This window comes from Osmia bicornis, chromosome 1 (genome assembly GCF_907164935.1).
Source record: "Osmia bicornis bicornis chromosome 1, iOsmBic2.1, whole genome shotgun sequence".
In the NCBI taxonomy this organism is placed as follows: Eukaryota; Metazoa; Arthropoda; class Insecta; order Hymenoptera; family Megachilidae; genus Osmia; species Osmia bicornis.
The window spans coordinates 7,446,780-7,463,664 of NC_060216.1; the positions used below are offsets into that span (position 1 = coordinate 7,446,780).

At 39.6% G+C, this 16,885-nt stretch overlaps 6 protein-coding genes across 7 annotated transcripts; 5 read left to right on the forward strand and 1 right to left on the reverse strand.

Moving 5' to 3' along the window:
* Positions 1 to 1,156: 1,156 nt before the first annotated feature.
* LOC114875460 lies at positions 1,157 to 13,794 on the forward strand. The gene is made up of 19 exons (XM_046287836.1): positions 1,157 to 1,316; positions 2,152 to 2,240; positions 2,545 to 2,733; positions 2,815 to 2,904; positions 3,125 to 3,293; positions 3,368 to 4,453; positions 4,992 to 4,996; positions 5,805 to 5,912; positions 5,958 to 6,086; positions 6,199 to 6,553; positions 7,253 to 7,374; positions 7,430 to 7,578; positions 7,666 to 7,762; positions 8,846 to 9,124; positions 11,836 to 11,964; positions 12,049 to 12,188; positions 12,546 to 13,056; positions 13,142 to 13,290; positions 13,380 to 13,794. Exons 1-19 carry the CDS (start codon positions 1,300 to 1,302, stop codon positions 13,551 to 13,553), a joined length of 3,987 nt encoding a protein of 1,328 aa, XP_046143792.1. The 5' UTR covers positions 1,157 to 1,299; the 3' UTR covers positions 13,554 to 13,794.
* LOC114875446 lies at positions 5,511 to 6,717 on the forward strand. Its single transcript, XM_029185741.2, has 3 exons — positions 5,511 to 5,677; positions 5,805 to 6,086; positions 6,199 to 6,717. The coding sequence occupies exons 1-3, from the start codon at positions 5,593 to 5,595 to the stop codon at positions 6,573 to 6,575; spliced, it is 744 nt and encodes a 247-aa protein (XP_029041574.2). The 5' UTR covers positions 5,511 to 5,592; the 3' UTR covers positions 6,576 to 6,717.
* On the forward strand, positions 6,765 to 8,523 carry LOC114875448. The gene is made up of 3 exons (XM_029185744.2): positions 6,765 to 7,374; positions 7,430 to 7,578; positions 7,666 to 8,523. The coding sequence occupies exons 1-3, from the start codon at positions 6,984 to 6,986 to the stop codon at positions 7,828 to 7,830; spliced, it is 705 nt and encodes a 234-aa protein (XP_029041577.1). The 5' UTR covers positions 6,765 to 6,983; the 3' UTR covers positions 7,831 to 8,523.
* Positions 8,415 to 9,711, forward strand: LOC114875451. Its single transcript, XM_029185747.2, has 3 exons — positions 8,415 to 8,547; positions 8,846 to 9,124; positions 9,191 to 9,711. The coding sequence occupies exons 1-3, from the start codon at positions 8,475 to 8,477 to the stop codon at positions 9,364 to 9,366; spliced, it is 528 nt and encodes a 175-aa protein (XP_029041580.2). The 5' UTR covers positions 8,415 to 8,474; the 3' UTR covers positions 9,367 to 9,711.
* A 64-nt stretch (positions 13,795 to 13,858) lies between the features above and the next one.
* On the forward strand, positions 13,859 to 15,063 carry LOC114875450. The gene is made up of 5 exons (XM_029185746.1): positions 13,859 to 14,058; positions 14,122 to 14,256; positions 14,328 to 14,414; positions 14,481 to 14,571; positions 14,656 to 15,063. Exons 1-5 carry the CDS (start codon positions 13,977 to 13,979, stop codon positions 14,960 to 14,962), a joined length of 702 nt encoding a protein of 233 aa, XP_029041579.1. The 5' UTR covers positions 13,859 to 13,976; the 3' UTR covers positions 14,963 to 15,063.
* On the reverse strand, positions 15,048 to 16,084 carry LOC114875447 (probable U3 small nucleolar RNA-associated protein 11). Of its 2 annotated transcripts, none has more exons than XM_029185743.2 (2): positions 15,998 to 16,084; positions 15,048 to 15,893 (listed from the first exon to the last, which is right to left on the reverse strand). In XM_029185743.2, exon 2 carries the CDS (start codon positions 15,879 to 15,881, stop codon positions 15,120 to 15,122), a length of 762 nt encoding a protein of 253 aa, XP_029041576.1. In that variant the 5' UTR covers positions 15,882 to 15,893; positions 15,998 to 16,084; the 3' UTR covers positions 15,048 to 15,119. The 2 variants fall into 2 exon arrangements, with proteins under 2 accessions (XP_029041576.1, XP_029041575.1); XM_029185742.2 differs by having other exon boundaries at positions 15,958 to 16,076.
* Between the last annotated feature and the right edge of the window lie 801 nt (positions 16,085 to 16,885).

Sequence of the window (16,885 nt, forward strand, 5' to 3'; positions counted from 1 at the left end):
CAAGGTAAACCACTCCTGACCACTACTTTCTTCGACCCACTAACCGGAGAAAGGCCCCCCTTTAACCACCAAAACACGCGACAGCCTGGAGACTTTGAGGATCTCATACGACGAACGTGTTTGTTTGCCTTCGTTTCCGGGAAATTTCGCAAACAATGGAAGTGCAGGTCAAATCGATGATCGACATTTAATGTCTACTGTATATTAACCCTTAGAAAGTGTTAAAAAAATTTAATCCCTTTTCAGGTTTCCAAAATTTTTCCCATAAAGCCTTTTTTGGAGTCATTATTTTCTTGATCGGGTTAGAACACCTTGGCCTAATTTGAAATTGCTCTGAATAACTACAATTATAGCGTACAATTATATGCACGCGGTTGTTTTCACTGCGGCATTCAACGCGTTAAGGTCGGACCTAGTTCGTTAGTTGCATACGGGACCAACGACCAGTTTGAAGGTCGGTGAAAAGTCCGCGTTAATTGTAACGTGGACGTAAAAGCGAGTTGCACGTTGGATGAATGAAGAATTTCCGGCACGGCTCATTGTTGATGCATCGTGGACACTTCGCGACCATGGGGCTATATGGCGATAGAAATTGCTGTGAAGTGGGACTGGTTATTAGAACGCTACGATCGAAGTGATCCAGAAACCTGTTACATTTTCCAATTATTCAAATTATTCGAACATCGTGGGAAGACAGAATTTTCCTTCATTTTTATCACGGCTAAAAGTCTCGAGGGCAGCAAAGGTAAAAGTATCTTCTCTTTTCTTATCTCGCATTCCTCGTAACTCTAGCGACAAGTGAATCATCGCGATACAGTTCGAGAGTAAATGTTCCATTGAGAATCGAAACTGGTAGCGGGACGTACTTGACCCTGAGTACCGGTTCAAGGCAAAAACGAAAATCCACTTCCGTACAGCTTTCGTCGTCTGGAATAGCATCTAGGAAGTCTTGCTCCCGAGGTTTAAGCAAAATCAAGGGTGGTGGGAGAATGCTCGTCTTATTTACCTAGAGCGTATTAGAATGCTTAATAATCTTAGCTGTCGGTCGAGAGGTTGGTGGTGGTGGCTTGACCGACTTTTAAAGAAACCTTGGGGGGAGTTGGGCGGCATCTTCAGTTAGACATTGGCCTCCGTAAGACGAAGAGTCGGAAAAAACAGCCGAAGGGTGCGACGAGGAAAAACGTCCATCATCGAGGATCCACTTGAATCGTTTTACCAGGAACTTTATCTTCTTCGTCGCACAGGTCAGTTCAAACTGATTTGTTGATCACAGTCGCTCTCTTTGACGCTTCTACATTGATGCAGTTTTCAAGCAGGTAGCTCATTTACCTTTACTCTCTGTACTAAAGTCTACGAGGTTGATTTTAAAAAAACACCCACGCTATTTCCTCCGTAACACCGTCATCTATAAGTTCGATTAAAAGAATAATTCGAACGAGCATACCAGAGCGTACCGATCACCGTTCCTCGGGACGTGACGGTATAATGGCGAGCATAAACACAGGATGGAGGCACGTATCAGCGTGGAAGCGCGTGTGCTTCCTGAATCGCGTGGTCGAGGAACGGTGAACTCCTCGGGAGAGACGTCTTTGACCGTGACCGAGATTTAGGTCAGCCAGTCGCAGACGAGAGATTCCAGAGCTGGCGCGGAGTCTGTCGGTAGAAAGCGAAGAAAAAGTCGTTACTCCCACGTGGTCGCTGCTGGAAACGATTGCTCGCTCGAAAATCAACCGGGTTTCACCCTTTCGCGAGCCGTTAACGAGCGTGAACAACTCATTGTTCGCGGAGTTCAACATCCGCCGGTTCTGGCTGCGTGACAACCGCGCGTTCCGTTAGTTTTCCTGTCGTCCAGACTCGATTTTTCTCTACGGATATTCGTAAGCAAAGCTAAACTCGATCTCGCCGAATGGTGGAGTACGCGTCTGTTTGAAAGCACGCGAAATCCGCGATATAAACGATAACGACGCGATGCGTTGAATTTCAATACGCTCTCGTTTAACGTTGCTTCTTTGAGCGGCGCCGAATTCTAGTGGCAAAGAAAGATCGTATGAACGTCAGTTCGTGAAATCACGCGTGTCCCTGCATACGTTCAGAGAACATATACATATTAGTACTTGAAGATTCATCGGTTGGTTCAACGTTGCGTTTCAGAACGAACAGGAGGATGCGGCTGTCGACGGTGGTCGAGTTGTTGCTGATTCTTCTTCTGGTCGCGTTCGCCGCTTACGGCCGAGTGATCGGTAAGGATTTTTCCGACTTTTATCACGCTTTTAACGTAAATTTCTTGTAATTGACGGGTAACTGGTCGTGAACGACAGCTTCCTTTGCGACGAGGAAGCGTTGATTGAAGGATTGACGTTGATGAGAGGTACGGTTTCTAAGGTGACACTTAAAAATTGAGCCGATTCGCTATTTTTTTTTCTAACGCAGCTATTTCGAATTTCCTAATTTACGAAATAATAACAGAGTTTTCAAACGACGAACTTCGATGATTTATCCTTCACGAAGGAGGAAGTTTATAATCGAGAGAAAATTGTTTCGTAGAACGAGACGAACATGTGAAAGGGCGAGCGATCAAAGAAGTCAATGGATCGAAGCAAAGTCACCTTGGAATATCGACATTGTCATTGAAACAGGCAACGGACGATGTCAATAGATATTGCACCTGTAACGAGAACATATGCAACTGCTGCAGAGACTTTCATATACCGTTGGTGCAATTACAGGGACCAGGTAAGCGTTGTGTAACCTAATTAAACGCAACCATTAGAAAACACACGATAGAGAGATGAACAATTATGTTACTCTTTTCAGGATGTGCATCCTTGCAATACTTGCAAGAAGATAATTTGGCGGTTCAGCTTAGCTTTGGTGACAACATTTTGACCAGCACCATTGTAAATGGTAATTATCAATAAAAACTTCAACTATACCGTTTGAAAATTTCTCTGCGAGAACGAGTCCATTGAAAATCGGGTGCCAGATCAGGGTTAAAACATTCATAACTGTCGCTGGGTCGATTTACGAGTGAAAGTCCCGCATACATTATACGATTCAATAGAGTAACACCTTCTTCAGCGTCTGACCTACGCGACTAATTAATAACAAACTCGATTCCTTTCAGGAAAGAATCCAAAGCCCGTATGCGTCCCGTTACCAGGAGGCTTTACGAAATTCTGTGGTAGAATCTATTCTATTAAACGAGATGTTGACAATCACTTCAAGGCCTGTCTTGGGTTGGAATTACAATCAGCGACGGAGCTTGAAGCTAGCTTACGAGTTAGCTGCTTCAGGTAACAATTGTTGCCTTAAAAAGCTTATTCCAACGAAACGAAACGAAATTGTTTCTTCATCGTAACTCTTTCAGATTTGGTCCCGATGGTCTGAAGTTGCGTCCAGCGGAACCTCTCCCGGTCGTCGAAGCCGAAGTCCCGGAGGAAGAGGACGACGACGACTTCTTCGGTCTAGGTTCGGACGACGAAGACGACGAGGAGGATAACGAGGGAATCTCACCGTTAGCCAACTCCGTACCGAATTCTTCGCCTGAAGAAGAGGAAGACGAAGAAGAGGACGAGGATATCCTCGGCTTTGGAGCCCTCCTCGATATAATAACTGGCGAGGATGAAAGTACGACGAAGAAACCTAAAGTGACCACTGCCCCGCCTCTCCTCCAGTTCACAATTCCTCTTCTAACGAAACCGACGACTGCGCCTTTCATAGAATCTTACGATGCCTCCACGGAAGAAAGTAACGAGGCTGGTGTCAGCAATTCCGAAGAACAAAACGTATATAATCAAGAATTGTCTGCTGAAGAAGGAAGCGGCGAGGAAGACTACGAATCAGCATCCGTTGATACGACGGGCAGCGATGAAATTGTCACAGAATCCTCGAACAAGATTGCTTCCTATGCAAAACCGGACAAACTACCGACGAAGAAGTTCACGGCACCGGCGGCGAACAAGAAGAAGCCCACCGTAACTAGCAGCAGCATAAACGCGATCCAAAGCGGGACGAACGAGAAGAAGAAGCCTCTGAAGAAGAAACCTGTGAAGGGAGACGACGACGACGACGATGATGACGATGATATTTTGGGAGACGATCTGGACGATGACGACGACGAAGAAGAAGAGCTTCTGGATGACGATGACGAGGACGAGAAATATAGCGAAGAAGATGACGACGAGAAAGTCGAAGGGACTGAACACGAGAGTAACGAGGATGAAGATGAGAAGACTGAAGTCGAAGAATTGGACGACGATGACGATGAGGAGGATGCTGTGATTAGCGCGCTCGTGTACGACGAGAAGGAGGATGGTAAAAAGAAAGGCAAAGTTAAGAAGCATACTCAGTCATCGGAAACGGAAGACGACGATTTGGATTACGAAATGGGTCTTTCTGGACTGCTTGCCAGAAGCAGGCACTCGAAGAGCAGTCGTCAAAGCAAAGTGATGAGGCTTTGAATTTCGTGAAAGTCCCCATGTCAGCAATTGGATCCTGCGAAACGAGATTTTTTTGAATTATTCAAAATATTCTCTTAATTTTATTGAACGACTTGGTTAAACCAACAATGACCAAACTACGAATCATGGAGACTGATAACTTTTCTTTTCTTTTGTTATTTAACACGTTCGTTGTCTTTGAATAATTAAACGAAATTTTTGCACGGCGTTAAAATTACATTAGCAAGTGGAAAGTTAAATTTAGGGAATAGAATAATTGCATCTTGAGTGATTGCAATTATAATCTGTCTGACTATTCGTGGCCTTTTCTACTGAAAAAGTAAACGTGTGTTAAATATCATTCGAAATGCTGGAACGAGGGTCGAAAATGATAGGACGAGTAACCAGGGGTTGTCCACGACCTTAGCCATATCAAATTGCTCGAATAGTTTATTGTTATTTAAGGCAGGCATCTATTTATTTATGTGTACTTATTTAATTAATTTATTGAACCTGTAATTAAACTATCAAATAAACGTGTTCTCTCATCAGTATAGGTATGTATTCCTCGAGTTTTATTGCAATCTCGTAATCGGATGCAATATTTTGAAGTGGTCAACTGCTGTTGACATGACCAAGAAAGGCTATGCAATTTTACAAATTTATTCATAAATAATACTGCCCATAATATTTTGGAAGTTATTATCCCAGTGTATATCTTCCTGTCAGTGAGTTTATCTGAAACTGTACAAATATTAAACCATACGCAATTCATTAAATTAAAAAACAAAAGATATAAGAACGCATTATGCGTGAAACTCGACTTATGACGGAAGTTCAAGAATGGAATTCGTAAATCGAGTAATTTCGACCTTTTGTGACCTTCTCATCAATCGAATTACCATAATTGTTGACGATCTTGAAAATAGTTTTGTTTGTACTCTAAATAGCACAAGTGTACAAACAGCGTTACAAGTGTCATTACACAGAGCCCTATTGATCCCACCGAACTTGCTTTCTATTGAAAGTGTATGCATAATTAATGAAACGCGGAAATGAAACAGTACGGTGCGATCACAACCCAATTCAGTCTTCGAACAGAACCGATCGACGACGGATCAACTTTCCTCTGCCTCTTCGGTGTCGCACAATCATGTCAGCCAAAATTTTCGGACTCTTCGTGCTGCTCATCGTGGCGCACATCGGCGATGCTATACTTCCTCTTAAAAAACAAATAGGTAATAAACGTATTTCATCAATTTTTTAATAAAATTGAATATTTCTATGTTTTAATTTATAATATAAATTGTAAATCGATAATTGCCCTGATATTTAAGATAATAAAATGTTGCTTCACGCACACAGATATAGGTTTACTAAATTCGGTGTACTACGATCCAAAAACCGGCCTCGCACTAAAAGGAGCAATAGAAACCGATGCCAAAACTCCACTGGGACAGATTACGTTCCGAGGTATCTCCTGTGAGTGTAAAAAACTGGTCTGTCGCTGTTGTATAGGTTTAAATGAAACGTTATTCAAGATCGATCAACAATCATGCACAACGCTTACCTACATACCGGAAGATTTTGCTATTAAGACATCGTTGAGCTTAAACCAGAGGGAACTCGTTTCAAGCACCATTTTAGGTAAGTTAATCTTATCTGCCATATATAAGTCTGTGTCAGAAATTTTTCCGATGCATAATTACCGACTCGAGGAGTTGAATTGTATTTTAACGAGAGTTCTTAATTTTTATAGGTAAAAATCCACCACCTTTGTGCGTCCCGGTCCCAAAATTACCATTTGTGACCATCTGCGTTCGTGTCTTCGATATCTACACCGTTAGAAAGAATCTTCACGCTTGCGTCGACGTGGAGACTCGAATCACCAATGCACCTATCTTTGTATTGCACTTCAATTGCGTGCAAGTAGGATTGGATGGACTCTCGTGGGGATATCCTGGTAGCACAAACACCGTGAACATCGTGCAAAATCAGTTTCCAAATAACCAATCGGAAGTGTACGACGACGTGAACTTCGAACCGGAAGATCAGGAGTCGCACGAGAACAGTACCTCCTCACAGTCGTCCGAGGAAGAGGACCAAATTGGGCAGTTGAAATTACGATCACTATAGCTGTTTATTGAAATATGCAATTGTAAATCATGTAGTTAGTTAAATTATTAGTAACACGTTAAGGAATGTAGACTAATGTATGGTTAATAATTTATTGGTTGTTTTGAATCTACTTAAAATAAAAACTATTTCTTGAACGATATTTGTATTTGTATCTTCTACAACTTGTTCCCTGTTTATCGTCTGGTATTTCGGCTCTTTATATGTATCTAAACCCTTAATCGAATCGCTGGTAAAGGATTCAGTAGAAAATCAGATGCGGGTGAGCAGCCAAAGCTAAATTTCTCCGGAAAACGAGGTCACACCGAGATATCCACTAACTGACCAGTCGAGTTTCGATCGTCCACGAAGGAACATCCTACGAAGATGTCCTCTCGTCGTAACTGAACCCATGACCGAGCACGAAAAATGAGGATCCTGTGGTTACTCGTCTTCACGATTCTTTCTATTCAACCCTCCACGTGGGCCAAGAGAGGCATTGGTTCGAAAGAACAGTCTCGGATTTCCGCGAGCAAGGATCCGCTGTCCCGAGCGAAGAACAGAGACTCGAGCATGAAGAAGTTGCAGGAGTTGTTGAAGAAAGCGTCGAATTCTAGCTCGAACGCGACCAGACAGGTGACAGTCACCAGACAAGGTCCTTGTGAATGCGCAGGAGGTGTTTGCAATTGCTGTTCCAGAATTTTATTCGAAACCTGGAAGCAAAAGGCTTGCGTGGACGTGACGTACGATCCTGACGAGTTCAGCTTCACCGCGAAAATCATGATGAACGATAGGGTATTGTTCACCAGAACGGTGTCTGGTAAGTTTATCTATGTGGAACTGTTTGGTATATCTTAACGCATTCTACATTTTAGGAAAAAATCCCAAGCCAGTATGCGTGTCGGTGCCACGACTTCAGATTGTCAAAGCCTGTGCTAGCTTTTACAACATATACTTTCTTGGTAGGAATATTCACATGTGTTTAAACATGGAGGGGAAATTTCAAGATATCACCGTGTTTAAAGTAAGCCACGTAAATCCATTGATCCAGAAGAACGAGCCACATTTTTAACATGTTTTATGAATAATGCATGCATACATATATCTCTAGGTTGGTTTGGACTGCATCAGATTCGGTGCTGACGGACTGGCTATGATCAAACCGGAAGATGGAGGTGGACTGGGTCAAATACAATTTTTGTCAGGTGGTAACGATGACCAGGATGAGGACGACTATAATTACGACGACGATGAGGAGGACTTTCTTGATATCTGAGGATATTTCAGATTTTTTTCCTGGCCAACGTGAATATACTTAATAAGAGCATAATTATGACAGAATTTTGATGATTTCAATTTTTTCTGAAATAATTGTGTTTACAGATGAATGTATATAATATGTATCTATTTGTGGGCAAGAAAAATAAATAAAAAGATGGATTTAAACCACTTAACGTGGTGGTATCAAGAAAAAATTGAAAGTAAGAGATACTTCCCTTTTAATCTTTTAATTACTATTAAGTTGAAAGGTGATAACGCTTATCCATTTAATTTGTGAGCGGCAAATAATGTGTTCAAACACAAGTGGCTGTCGTGTACGTCAATCTATAATCAAACATGTTAGATAAATATATTTTTTTTCACAATATCTATCGATTTCAATTTTCTATGACCTTGTTACCGATCGAACTAATTGCCAGCGATGTTGAAAACAGTATGTACTCCAAGTGGCACAATTGCGCAGCAGCATTACAAGTGTCATTACGTAGGGCTCCATTGATCCCACCAATCCTACTTTCAATTGATAACTTATGCATAATTAGCGTGGAAATATAATAGCCGATCGCAGCGCAATTTCAGTTTTCAGGGAAAATCGGTCAGTTACGGACGGATCTTCAGCTACCTCTTTACTGTCTCAGAATGATGTCGACCAAAGCAGTCAACATAATCCTGCTGCTTCTCGCAGTGCAGAACATCTGCGCCTTTGCAGATAGTAAGTAAAATCAAATAGATGATGAATATTTCTTGTGAATAAATAATTTGATGCTTGCTGAAGTTTCACTAATTGATCCCCGAACGTTCAATTATCCGAACATTCTAAACAGAATTAGTTCGGATAATCGAGGTTCTACTGTACTGCTTAAACACTACTGTATGCACAATAGACCGTTCGTTTAAATTATTTAATATTTTTGGAATTATCAGCGCGTTCGATGTGGATTAGAAATTCCAATAACGAATTATTATTAAGGCACTGGTGTCATAATTAATCCATTTGTTTTATGTAACAGATCTGTCCGACTACTACGATACTTACTACGACAAGAAGACAAACAAACCATCGCAGGGGATTGCTGATATCAACGGTGGAAATGTGAATAAGATTAACTTCAAAGGTATCTCATGTGGTTGCCAGAACCTAGGTTGCAGTTGCTGCGCAGGAATCAGGATAAAGAAGTTCAACTTCGACAAGGAAGCCTGTGCCTCGTTCAACTATGTGCAACAAACTAATGCTATTACTGCGGCAGTGTCCTTAAACCAGAAACAGCTCTTGTCAACTTCCTTCCCAGGTGAGTTATTTATTTTACATTCACATTATTATGATATATCAAACGGTGTTTCAATATTTTTTTCAGTGAAAACTCCACCTCCATTGTGCGTATCGATTCCTAACTTGCCCTCTGTGAAATTGTGCGTTCGTTTCCACGACCTCGCCGTTGTTGCAAACAAATTAAACGTCTGCGTCGACGTGGAAACCAAAATAGCCAAAGTACCGACCCTGGCATTGCACTTCAATTGCCTGAAAATATAAGCGAACGAAATTTTATTATTGTACATACACTGAGAATTTGAAGATCGAACAAGTATCGTGCAAAGGTAGCAGCTGTAATGGTATTGAAAAAATGAAAAATGAGGGTAATGCAAATGTTTCTTCGCTGACACCTGTGGAAGAAGCAAAACTTCTGATTATTTCAGCTGTTCACTTAAGCGTTTAATTGTAATTCAGTGATACGATTATGATAAGTATAAAGAAACTGCCGTCGTGCCAGAATTAATTGCATTGATTTGTTGGTATTCGTTTATTTAATTGTATTATGTTTTTAATGATATCATTGTTATGTTGCGGGATGTTAAAATAAAGATACTTCAACAAGTATACGATGTTTTTTTGTATTTTTATAGTGAAGGTGCGTAATACTTTGTAATTCATTGTCTCCTCAGTCGTCATTTCTTCTCCATTTACCATTTACCTTGTACGACCCCCTTAAGGAAAGTGGACATTTTCTGCGATGTACAAAAAATAAGATATATGCCAATTTCAAATTTCTTTTTCTCATAATCTACTGCAGCTACCAACTTCAAATTTTTAAAGCATCTAATATCATACTAGATGTGTACTTTAGTCAAAAGAAATGTTGAAATACCGGATAGAAAAGAATTATACAAGCAAATCAATGTATGAACTTTTTTGTACTCTTACCTTCAATCTAGCAAATGCTGCTAAAATGGCTGTAGGCCGAATTTCAAAAAAGTCTATGGGTAAAATACGTATTACCTTTAGTAGCAAAAGCACACAAAATTTCAACTCTATCGGTCGAATGGTTACTGAGAAAAAACAAGGGAATTTTACGGGGAACGAAGTTTCCTAAAATCTTACCTGTATTAATCCATACGTTGGACCCAACTTTGTGAACATTTTTCGCCCACTTATAGTATTCGTAAAATTGTATTAATTATAGATTCTGATTCCGAATATTGTCTATTATCAAATAAAAATATAAAAGAAAAATTCGATTTTTCGACCCCAAAGAATGCCAACTGCCCTTAATTAAATTATTATCAGTAGAAAATTCGCTAGAAAATCATATATGAGTAAACAGACAAGCCTAGAGTTTCCAAAAAATTAAGAATATCCTGGAATAACTATTTTTTTAAATAAAACGGATTCATCAGATTGCTCGTTTCATATCATAAAATGAGTCTTCCGCGTTTTAGGAAATATTCTCATTGTCAGACCAGTTTCGATGGCTGTGCCATAAATAGTAATTATCAAAACTTGTAGCCACTTTAAAAATAATATAAGTACTTCTAAATAAAAAGCGCTCACACACGAGTAATTATCACGATTTATATCAAGATGATTATCACATTTTATATCGCGATACTTAAAGTAACCCATCTAGACAATGACAACCTTTTCCTTTATTCTATCATGTAAATATCCACAAATATAAAAACAACGTTCAAAATGCCTAGATCGAAATTAGTTAGACGAATAGTTAAGAGTAGTCTGCGACATTAGAGACACTAAATTGCTCGAACAAAGTAACAAACATTTCATAAACAGACGCGTGTATAACTATACTTATATAATTAATCAATTGAATGTATTGTTTAATGCACATTATCTATTGGTTTCTGTTCTCTATGCCATTGATGTCAATCAATTGTTAACAGTTTTGAAAACAATTCTTGGTAATTTACGTGGAACAAGTGCAGAACAATGTCACAAGTTACATTGTTAGGAAGGGCTTAGATGACCCCACCAATCTTGCTTTCTATTGTATTCTGATGCATAATTAATGAAGTCTGCAAATATAATGAGCCAGTAAAATCTAAATTTCAGTATTCTGACAGATCGATCGATCACTGACAGATCTCCAGCTTCATCTTCGAGTTGCAAAATGATAGCAAGCAAAGTCCTCAGTATTCTCCTGGTGCTTCTTGCAATACAAGCCATCTGCGATGCAGCGGGTAAGTAACATCAGATAACTAATAAAAATTGTTAATACTTTTCGACTTCTTGATAAGTGTTACAAGTTGTTAATATCTATCCTTAAAAAAAGTAAGAAGTCATTTTCTATACAAATATCGCAATAATTTATTTCATAATCGTTATAAAAGTTGTTGGTTTGATAAATTTTAGTAAACGTGAATTTTCATATTTGTTATTAAATTTATTGATCATTGAGGAAAGTTCTATCAGCCAACAATTTTTATAACGGTTACGAAATAAATTATCGCGATATTTGAATAAATTTTGATCTATTTTTTATATTTTTATATTAAAAGAGTCAATTGTTATAGCTACTTTTGAAGTTCTAATCTACTTGTATCATATGTACAGATTCATCGGAATATGCCGACACTTACTATAACCGGAAAACCAAAGTTGTATCGACCCAGGTTACAGGACTTAACGATGCAAGCACATCCAAACTAATTTCATTTCAAGGGGCTAGCTGTCAATGTTCAAAACTTGCTTGTTCCTGCTGCACAGGTGTCAGAGTAAAGAAGCTTAAGTTTGATAAGGAAGTTTGTGCCACGATTAACTATCTGAAACAAGACCTTGGTATTGGATCCTCACTGAAGGTAGACCAAAAACAGATCTGGACAACTTCCGTTTCAGGTACGTTGTTCATCATATTTCTATCTCGTTACACTTTTAGCACATTAGAATTGCATTTTAAGAGTTGTTTTACAATTATTACAGTGCGAAATCCACCCGCTGTCTGCGTACCAATTCCTGACTTCCCCGCTGTGAAACTCTGCCTTCGTTTCCATGACCTCTACACCACTGGAAATGGTCTGCACGCTTGCGTCGACTTTGAGACCCACGTGAGCAAACTTCCGGTACTAAAACTACAGTTCACTTGCGTACAAATATAAAGGAATGGATTCTTACGGTGATACCTCGGAAACTCGAATACCTGAACTATGTTGCGAACACGACAGGAAGTTTAGGTCTACGGAACTGTACGATTAATTTTATCATTAGTTGCACCAAAATTTATATCTATTAGTTATAGTCTCATTGGCTCTTAGTATCTCAAATAAAAATATATTAGCAAGGTAAACGATGTTTCCTACCTGTACTTTCAATCTCCCGCGGCTCATCGCCAATCCGGTTGTCGTTTCTTCTCCTAAACCGAATTACCGGTAGAGGATTCAGTAGAAAATCAGATGCGGGTGAGCAGCCAAAGCTAAATTTCTCCGGAAAACGAGGTCACACCGAGATATCCGTTAACTGACCAGTTGAGTTTCGTTCGTTCGCCAAAGAGCATCCTAAGAAGATGTCTTCTCGTTGCAACTGAACCGGTGATCATGAGAATTTTCTGGTGGCTCGTCTTCGCGATTCTCTGCGTTCAAAGTTCCATGCAGTGGGTCGACGAGCGAGCCATCGACTCGGAAGAACAGTCAGACATTTCTGTGAGCAAGGATGCGCTGTCCCAAGCGAAGAACAGAGAGTTGAGCTTGAAGAAGTTGCAGCAGTTGCTGAAGCAAGCGACGAATTCTAGCACGAACGCGACCAGCCAGGTGACCGTCACCAGACAAGGTCCCTGTCAATGCGGAGGAGGTCTTTGCGGTTGCTGTTCTAGAATTTTATTCGACACCTGGAAACAGAAGGCATGCGTGAACGTGACTTACGATCCCGACGAATTTAGCTTCACAGCGAAAATCTTGATGAACGATAGAGTTTTGTATACGAGAACAATGTCTGGTAGGTTTATCGATATCGAGCCATTTAAGATAATAAAATTCATTATGTTATTCCTCTCGAATTTTATAAACGATCCACATTTTAGGAAAGAATCCCAGACCAGTGTGCGTGCCAGTGCCACGACTTCCAATTATCAAAGCTTGTGCTCGCTTTTATGACATATACTTCCAAGGCAGAAACGTTCACATGTGTTTGAACATGGAGGGGAAGTTCCAAGACACCACTATATTCAAGGTAATCCGTGTAAATCCAGTGACCCAGAAAAAGGGACCGCCCATCTTTGACACGTTTTATGAATAATACATATGTTCATATATTTCCAGGTTGGTTTGGATTGCATCAGATTCGGCGCTAACGGATTGGCTCTGGTCAAGCCAGAGGACGGAGGTGGACTAGGTCAAATAGAATTTTTGCCAGGTGATGACGATGATGAGGATGAGGACGATTATGATTACGACGACGACGACGACGATGACGACGATTTGCTTGATTTCTGAGGAAACCTAAGATTCTATTTGTAACAAGCGCGAAAATACTTAACAAGAACGTGTTATTGTATGTATATACTACAATTTAGTGATAGCCAATGTTATTTATTTTCTACTGAAGAAATTCTTGCAAAGTTTTTATGGATACTAGTTTTTATACGATAATTTCATTTAGAGATGAATGTACATAGCTAAAGGGCATAATATGTGTGCCAGAGGAAGGAAAACGAATAAATAGATGCAATCAGTAGCCATTTTTTTATTATACCTCAATAATTACGTCCTGTGAAGCAACCATCGACTCGAATCAGCGTTGTTTAGTGGAACATCAATGGTCGATGTTGGTCAGTAGAATCACGGGTGATGGAAACTTTAGCTGTAGTAGAATTGTGAATGTACCACAGCGAAAAAGTATATTGAAAAATTCTAAGTATGAAATCTAGAGTGTGCAGTGTCCTGATTTCGTTTTGCTTGCACTTGGTCTTCCAACGATCTGATGGTGCCACGGAAGAAAGTTAGTGTCTATCTTTATTTGCTGTATCCAACTGTATTTATACGATATAAAATTGTGTGTTAGGGTTTCCTGTAGCAAAAGGGTTCCTGGCATATAGAACCGTTTCGACGTTTCAGAAATATTGCACCTGTCCAACGTCTTATTCGTGTACCTGTTGCCAAAGTGTATTTATTTTGTACACCCAATCTCAGAAGAATCGTATGTTATCTTTATATCTTCATTTTCATTTTTTAAGTTATTGCTTCAATTATACTATTCGTTTTGCACAGTTTGCGTTAATTTTACCTATCAGAGAAACGGCTTAAACATCGACGTGACATTAAACTCCGATACTATAAAGGCCAGAACAGTTACAAGTAAGATTATCCTGATTTTAACAATTATCAAATTGTTGCTTTGGAATTTTTACTTCTTTATTTCAGATTATAAACCATTAAAGTTTTGCACCAATATACCAGGATGTTACTTCTCGTCTGCTTGCGTGAATATTTTGGAACTGAATAAATTTCCCAGGTATGAAACGCTTTGGGACAATTTGGAATAAAAATTTCTAAATGAACACCTTTTAATTACATAATTTTTTGGAATGTCACGAAGATCGATCACAGCTTGCCTTCGATTGGATATCTCCTCCAAGAAACGACTGTGGCAATTGAATTACGATTGTATTAGCATATCAACGGAGTTACCAATGATGCCGAGTAATTCAACAATATCAATGACCAATGCAACTACTGCAATGCCTACAACAACTACCGGTGGAATGACAACTATAATGTCCAGCATTGAAATGACGATGACTACGACAATGATGTCCATGAAGACTGTAGCAGAAACTGAAGAAACTACTGTACCAGGAGATGTAGAAGTGTTACCGACCACAGAAATTATGGACATCGATTAGATAATTAAAATGATGTAGTAGTTGGTAGATTAAATAATAATGCACACTAAATAGAGAGGTATCTCTTACAAAATACAACTTGATTGGGAAGGAATTTTATTGTTTTAAAAATATCATTTATTAAGGTGAACGTTCTAAATATAAATAAAATACAATATTATCGTTTCCTTTCATATTTCCACTTGTAAACAGGAGGAGCATCCTTTGTACCTTTACGTACTAATTTTGGTTTAGTAACTTTTCTATCCTTCAGTGCTTTCTGCATTTCTAATTTCTGTTGTACAATAGTTAATTCGCGCTCTCTTTCAATCCTCTTCTGCAATTCTTTGTAGGACATATGCTTCTTCTGTTCAATCTTCTTTAATGTAGATTCATCTATATCTGGTAGCTTCATATCCTTTAATCTACTCAACTTTGGCCTATTTGTACGCCTAGATAACAATGCTGGATGAGTATCTAGCCTTTTGGAGAGATCAAAGTTTTTCATTTCTTCAGAATCATCAAGGAAAAAAATGTGTTTGTTCTGAGTTTCATTTGCTACATCTATCATGTGTAATTGACTCTGAAGTTTATCTATTTTCTTTGCTTCGATGTTTCTCTTGTGTGCAACATATTTAATGTCCTGAGTTGCCATCAACTGTATTTGCTCTGGTGTATTATCATCGTTTTTACGTTTTTCCCTATGTAATCCACCTTCAAGCTTGGAATTGACCATGTGAAAATAAAATTCATCTGGGTTCTTATTGAGTGCACGTTTATGAAGAAGTTTCAACGTCTGTTCTTTACGTTGATAATCTTTAGCTCTGGCGATATAATCTTTTTTCTTTTCTAAAAGACCCAAATGTTTTCGAGATTCTGGTTGATGCCTTTCACGATGAGTTTTCTGTGTTGATTTCGCTGCTTTCTTCCAGGACGACATTGTTATTTAAATCTAAAAAAATATGCTTTAATTTGTTAGTACATGAGATACAGTTTTTAGTAACAGGATAACATACTTATATGTCAAGTATTTCTTCACAAAAACAGAATATTAACCTATCATAAATACTAAATAACATAACCTTAATTACAAGTATAAGGTTAGGCTACGCCAGTGACCACAACTACAAGAAGAGTGTACATGCATTTGTTCTCGAGAGGTCATGATTCTGGGGTCCCAGGCACCCCCAGATGAGATACAGCGGAGTTCACCAGAGTCCATAACTGCGAAAAGACCAGTTTTCGTTCTTTCTTGCGCATCCTCGCCCTGATTGGCGATCTTCCCAAACGAAGTGGAAAGCGATTAGCGGAGAGCTCGCTGCGTCCCCCCACCATCGTCCAACCTGCGCGTCGCGGCTGATAATGTTCGTTGGGCATAAAGAAGCAGATTGACTGTAAGCTCCTAAAGTAAGCCACTCGAGGGCTTGAAAAGCCCACAATCGGGGAATCAATAAAGTAAAGTAAAGTAAATCCGCGTGCAGAGAGCACAGCCGGGATGATAATCCAGGCCTGTTTTACTAGTCCCTCTTTCACTACACCTAGGTGTACTTAGGGACCGCTGAGCACGTGGCCGACACCGGGGGTCGTACCTTGCACCCTATGCAGGCTTTTACTTGAGGGCTCGTACAAAGGCGTCTGGAGCCCTCACTCTCGACGTCAGGGGCCCACTTTTGGTGGTGAACCTCTCCACCTCTCTTTGCTGCTCCTCCTGTTGCTGTAATATGGCAAGGCTGAGTTTGATCCACTGACTGACAATGAGTAATGGAGTATAGTTTTTGATATCGAAGCAATCTGTTATTACCATCAAAGTGCGTTAGATTGTTGCAGTACGAAGTATTTCTGATTTTTATACTGCTTACAGCTTATCGGTTTATCCGGGGTATTTCTCCTCGGAATGGCGCTATGTAGCGGCTTTTTAGCCCCTCTTTTGCCCAACGAACTCTT

Bases quoted from the DNA above. Each gene is read 5' to 3' on its own strand.
- LOC114875446 (XM_029185741.2), top strand. From the start codon at position 5,593: ATGTCAGCCAAAATTTTCGGACTCTTCGTGCTGCTCATCGTGGCGCAC. The intron at 5,678-5,804 runs GTAATAAACGTA...TCACGCACACAG, and splicing joins TCCTCTTAAAAAACAAATAG to ATATAGGTTTACTAAATTCG. The intron at 6,087-6,198 runs GTAAGTTAATCT...TAATTTTTATAG, and splicing joins CGTTTCAAGCACCATTTTAG to GTAAAAATCCACCACCTTTG.
- LOC114875451 (XM_029185747.2), top strand. From the start codon at position 8,475: ATGATGTCGACCAAAGCAGTCAACATAATCCTGCTGCTTCTCGCAGTG. The intron at 8,548-8,845 runs GTAAGTAAAATC...TTTATGTAACAG, and splicing joins CATCTGCGCCTTTGCAGATA to ATCTGTCCGACTACTACGAT. The intron at 9,125-9,190 runs GTGAGTTATTTA...TATTTTTTTCAG, and splicing joins CTTGTCAACTTCCTTCCCAG to TGAAAACTCCACCTCCATTG.
- LOC114875448 (XM_029185744.2), top strand. From the start codon at position 6,984: ATGAGGATCCTGTGGTTACTCGTCTTCACGATTCTTTCTATTCAACCC. The intron at 7,375-7,429 runs GTAAGTTTATCT...TCTACATTTTAG, and splicing joins GTTCACCAGAACGGTGTCTG to GAAAAAATCCCAAGCCAGTA. The intron at 7,579-7,665 runs GTAAGCCACGTA...ATATATCTCTAG, and splicing joins AAGATATCACCGTGTTTAAA to GTTGGTTTGGACTGCATCAG.
- LOC114875450 (XM_029185746.1), top strand. From the start codon at position 13,977: ATGAAATCTAGAGTGTGCAGTGTCCTGATTTCGTTTTGCTTGCACTTG. The intron at 14,059-14,121 runs GTTAGTGTCTAT...ATTGTGTGTTAG, and splicing joins TGATGGTGCCACGGAAGAAA to GGTTTCCTGTAGCAAAAGGG. The intron at 14,257-14,327 runs GTATGTTATCTT...CGTTTTGCACAG, and splicing joins CACCCAATCTCAGAAGAATC to TTTGCGTTAATTTTACCTAT.
- LOC114875447 (XM_029185743.2), bottom strand. From the start codon at position 15,881: ATGTCGTCCTGGAAGAAAGCAGCGAAATCAACACAGAAAACTCATCGT.
- LOC114875460 (XM_046287836.1), top strand. The intron at 7,375-7,429 runs GTAAGTTTATCT...TCTACATTTTAG, and splicing joins GTTCACCAGAACGGTGTCTG to GAAAAAATCCCAAGCCAGTA. The intron at 11,965-12,048 runs GTACGTTGTTCA...CAATTATTACAG, and splicing joins CTGGACAACTTCCGTTTCAG to TGCGAAATCCACCCGCTGTC.